Source organism: Phalaenopsis equestris, unplaced genomic scaffold, assembly GCF_001263595.1.
Source record: "Phalaenopsis equestris unplaced genomic scaffold, ASM126359v1 Scaffold000301, whole genome shotgun sequence".
Lineage (NCBI taxonomy): Eukaryota > Viridiplantae > Streptophyta > Magnoliopsida > Asparagales > Orchidaceae > Phalaenopsis > Phalaenopsis equestris.
This window is the reverse complement of record NW_018164743.1, coordinates 1676459-1681614: the sequence shown is the minus strand read 5'-3', so window position 1 is coordinate 1681614 and position 5156 is coordinate 1676459. Positions and strand designations below refer to the sequence as shown.

Sequence of the window (5156 nt, the reverse complement as noted above, 5' to 3'; positions counted from 1 at the left end):
TATAATTTTGATATGATCCATGCTAATTTTTTTAATACAATAAAATATGTTATAGAAAGCATAAAAATAAAATTTCATTCTATCCAATTTTCTTACAAAATATTTTTTCTAATTTTCTAGTATAAGATTTATGTTTTTTTAATTTAATGAATCAAATCATATGCTTAATTTATTACTTACAAGTTAAGAAAAATAAGTGCAAAATACGAAAATATCCAGCAATATCAAATAACAATAACAACAAATTTCTATCCCAATAAATAGTCTGGGTCCGCTGTATGAATCCTTGTTCTCCATTATGTCCTATTGACTGCCATATCTTTATTTAATTCTAATAAATTATGATCATTTTTATAAAACATGGCCACATCTTTCTAGGTCTACCTCTATCTTTCTTAAAATAAGTTGAATCTAAAACCACTCCCCCCAACTGGACCATATGATGGTAGATGTTTAATATGATAAAATCATTTAAGACGACTTCTCAAATCTTGTCCACCACTCAGAGCTACACTAGCCCTTTCACGGATAAATTCATTTCATATATTTTTCTCTAAGGGTAAAGCCACTCTTCTATCTAAACATCCACATCTAAACAAAACTTAATTTTATGCTTTTATTGTATAGGCCAACATTCTGCACCATAAATCATTGCATCTCACCATCATCTTATCAAATAACAACATAACTCACCCCACCCCCATTTATATAGAGAAACACAAATTATGTAACTATTTGGAAAAAAAGGATAAAAATAAGAGCTCAAAATTGGCTTCCACTACCAAATTAGGTCCATTTGCAGTAATGTTAAAATCACACAAAATACTAAGCCAAACAATATAACACGCTAGTATATAAAAAAAATAACACATATTAAGGCTTATTGTATATAAGAAAATGCAACATATCCATAGTGATAACAAGCCAACATTACTAACATTTTATACAACGATGTTAAAATATTCCACCCACCATGAACATCATTTCTCAATGAAAAATAAGCACATTTCTCTTTATAGTCATATTATTATTCCATTTCCATCTATAAACCTCTCTCTCTCTCTACATATATATATATATATATATATATATATATTACACATAATTCTACATGCAAACTACAAAAATACACATCTATATACTAGTTCTATATTGATTACACAAGCGTACTCGATGTGTATTTCAATCAAATAAAATACACAACGAATACACAAAAACAACACATAATCATATACTCCAAAAAAATAGAGTACATAATTAGTACACAACTATGTATGCCATTATTCTACATGTAAACTTAAAGTTATGCATGTAATCAACACATAATAATCTTTCGTCTATGAGAGAGAAAATGAAGCTTCTAAAACTCTAAAATGAGACTCCCAAAGGGAGCTCTATGTGGAATGCCCTTTCTTCTCTTCGCCGAGCGACAACCGTTGGTGGTCGGCGGCGGCGTCGAAGGTATAAAGCTCTGCACGACCATGCTCGAGTAGGACTCCTCCGAGTCCGAAGATGTATGTGGTGAAAGCCCCCCTTTCTTCTTCTTGTTTAGTTTCTTCACGCCGGATTCATTAGATGTTCCTACAATCTAGAGGAGTTTTCATATGATTAGAGAACATTTCAAGGGAAATTCACATGCATAACCATCAAATTTTATGAATTTACATATCTAACATCTACATTTTAAATTCTATATTAATACCACTGAAATCTATCACTTCAGACTAAAATATTAAATAATAATACTAATAAATTACGAAAATCTATTAAAAAATTGCATTTTTTTCGTTTTGAGCAAGATTTAAGCAGAATCTAGTGACAAAATAAATTCTACAATGCGATAAATCCGAATTTTACGGATTTCGACCGTAAATCACATAAATTTCCGACTTTTAACTCATTCAAGATTTAGTAAATTCGTAAATTCGGATTTTCAGTATTTACTAAATCCTAATGGTTTAAATCTCATGTAACAAATACCAAAAGGAAAGGGAAAGCTTTCTGACAAAATCAAAGTGGGAATGGAGATGGAGAAGAATGAGAAGAGAAAAGGGAGTGAAACCTTGCAGCCGAGGGAGCAGAAACGGAAGGAATCCAGCAAGCTCCGTTCACAGACTTCGCAGTTATTCGTCACCCCCTTTCCCGGCCTTGGCTGCGGCCGCTCATTGAGGAAGACGACTCTTGCGCTGTTGATTATATAAGTCTGAACTCCACTTATGTCCAGCACCTTCTGAATCTCTGAAACCCTAATAACATCATGGTACGATGACCTCCTAATCTGAAATCACAAGCAAATTAGCCAGTTAGCTGATTGTTCCACCATTGTCGGTATACAGAGCAGCTGCAAATCCTAAAGATTCAATTTTTATTCTCTTTGAGAGGGGTGGCGGAGAAGAAAAGGAAAGAGAGTTCAAAAAAAAAAAAATCATTTTTTTACGATTTGTTTTGGGGAAGAACATGAACCGAAAACATCGTCCTCTGTTAAATCATAAAAATTACGTTTTTTAGGAGGCACCGTTTCTGTAATTTCGGAAAAGATTGGATTTTTATTATTTGAATTGGGGAAGAACAGAAAACAGAAGAGGCAGAGCATCGAAGGAGAAGAGAAAAACTGCAAATCTCCATGATCGGACCTTAACGGTATAAATTGAGTAAGAAGAAGAAACAGACCTGGATTAAGCGATGTTCGCGATGGAATGAGAGGCAGAGAGAGCAGAGAGCGCCGTTCATGCAATCAAGGCAGTACATATTGCACTCGCACTTGTGTGCTGCTGCGTGTTGTTTGCAGTGAACGAAGAAGGTGGTGGAGAGAAGAGGGCGAAGCCATGGCGGCCATTTGTTGACTTCTTCTCCTTCCTGTAAAAAAACAATCTCATTACTCACGAACAAGCAGAAGAACTCAATAGGTATCAAGGCGAGGGAAACAGAGCAAGCCTACCATGATTTTTCTGTTCTGATTCAGCTCCATTAATGGCGAGAGCTAGAGGGAGAGAGATGGGAAAGGCGGTTGGGGAAGAAAGGAGGAGGTTCGTTGAGAAGATGGGTTCTGGTGGTTCTTATCCGTTCAAAGTCTTCGCGGCGAGTGTCTGGAAGATGCGGCGGTACAAAGAAATCTTCGTTTCTGGCTGCCCATTTCAATTATTTATTGTGAAGCCCACCTCCTTTGACCAGATGCTGGACTGTGAGCCGAGTTAGATTTGAATCTAAAGTTCGGTTTTGCTTTGCCTTCGTGTTACTTTCTACGAAGATTTTCATACATTTCACTTCATTTTTATATATTTACAAATTTACCAGCTAAAGTTTCAATTTTTACAAATTTACCTCTATGGCTATACATAAAAAATCTGTATTTTATTTATTAAAAGTTAAAATAGTGATACTTGTGATGTGATATGAAAAAAAATGGGTACTATAAATGTATAAAGTGAAGTATTGGCATGGATATGTAAGTACTTTGGAAATGGGTGTTATAAGTGGGAATGCTCTTTTTTTTGGATGATTTTCTTAATTTGAGTTACTAATGTTAAAAAATTGATTTTATATGCATCATAATACATGTATTTCGACAAATATATTTATTTAAATGCTTATTTTTTTTATAAATGCATTTCAAACCTTTTGTTCCAAAAGCTACTAATGAGAAGTTCTTGTCTAATTGAGATTAAATTCAAACTCGAATCAACTTTGAACAATAATTTAAAGTGGTACAAGGAGGAAACTTATAATAGGGAAAGCACCAACATTCATCATATATATGAGGGTAAGTAGGTGGGCTCACTCAAGCTCTATGACACATCAATTTCATCATTGAACAAGCTCTCAAATATCACATCCCCCATTGGTGTAGTAAGCAAAAATATCTTTTCGGTTCTCTTTGAAGCAAGTGAGCATGTTGTCTACAACGAGGATGAGAGAAGGGGACATTCTACTTGCGGCATTCGCTAAAGATAGGGCTCTAGAGAGTTGATTAGAGATGGGATTGACATGCCTTAAAGCCCACATGAGTCTATCCCTTCTCTTCATATGAAACCTTTCAAACCATGGTTCAAGTTGGGAATTGAAGAAGTTTTAATCTTTAAGTTAATTTCTAAGTAATTATGACATCAATAAACAGTCAGTAAGTATGAAAATGTTCTCTCTCATTCCGTGTATTTTTGTTCAAAGAGTACCTTGAAACATATTTGAGTACATAAAATTATACAAAACATATTTATTTGAAAGTTTGGATTTTGAGGCATACAAAGTTAAAATTTCTCATTAGCTTTAAGTTTTATTTTAGTTAATAATATCATAAAATATCCCCCATTTAAATTATAAAATAATGTAGTTTGAATATAATAAACGAGACCTTTTTAATGAGATTCATTATTCAATGAAATCTCAATTAAATATTTATAAAGAAATTTCATCTTAAACTTTACTAAAAAACAATAATACCAACCAAAAACATTATATCAAAAAAATCACCACTAAAAATTTTTATGAAAGTGAAATATATATTTTTCATGTAGAGATTTATAACACCAAATTTTTATAAATGTGCACATCAAACTTTAGGTGTTGGTAGAACAAAAATGATGGACCACTCTCAAAAAATATTTTAATTTTAACTCATATTTGAGATAACATTGATGTTTACTTTAGGTCAAAGTTAAATCTACCATATTGAGTATAATTTCACTCCCACAAATTAGATTGATTTTAGATTTTAAGTCTATCCTAAACTAGTTTGATAATTCAATCAAAAGATTTAATGATCTGTTTGGGATAATTTTCTGTCTGTTTTATGTTTCAAGCCGTCATCATAGTTCTGTTTGTTAAATCATTTTCTAAAATTTTTTGTGTGCGAAGCTATTTTTGGCAATCATATTTGTCAAGGTGTGGTGACTCTAAAAAGATGTCATCAAACTTTTTAGAAAAACAAGTATTAATAACCCTATGAAATCCTATGAGTTGCTTTCCCATCACACACTATCCAAACGGACTCTTAGACTATGCTTGGAAGCACACTATCAATAGATTTAGCCAAATATTAATAAAAAAAATGGAACTTAAAATCCAATACTTTGTTAAATCATAGAAATAAAAGTTAGTTTACTTTTTAGAAAGAATTTAAAATTTTCAACGGTTATTTAATGATGGAAATATACATGCTC

The 5156-nt window shown here is 32.5% G+C and overlaps 1 protein-coding gene across 1 annotated transcript; it reads right to left on the bottom strand.

Moving 5' to 3' along the window:
- Positions 1 to 1247: 1247 nt before the first annotated feature.
- LOC110025502 lies at positions 1248 to 3143 on the bottom strand. The gene is made up of 4 exons (XM_020726026.1): positions 2939 to 3143; positions 2671 to 2856; positions 2063 to 2278; positions 1248 to 1588 (listed from the first exon to the last, which is right to left on the bottom strand). The coding sequence occupies exons 1-4, from the start codon at positions 2966 to 2968 to the stop codon at positions 1361 to 1363; spliced, it is 660 nt and encodes a 219-aa protein (XP_020581685.1). The 5' UTR covers positions 2969 to 3143; the 3' UTR covers positions 1248 to 1360.
- Positions 3144 to 5156: the final 2013 nt, after the last annotated feature.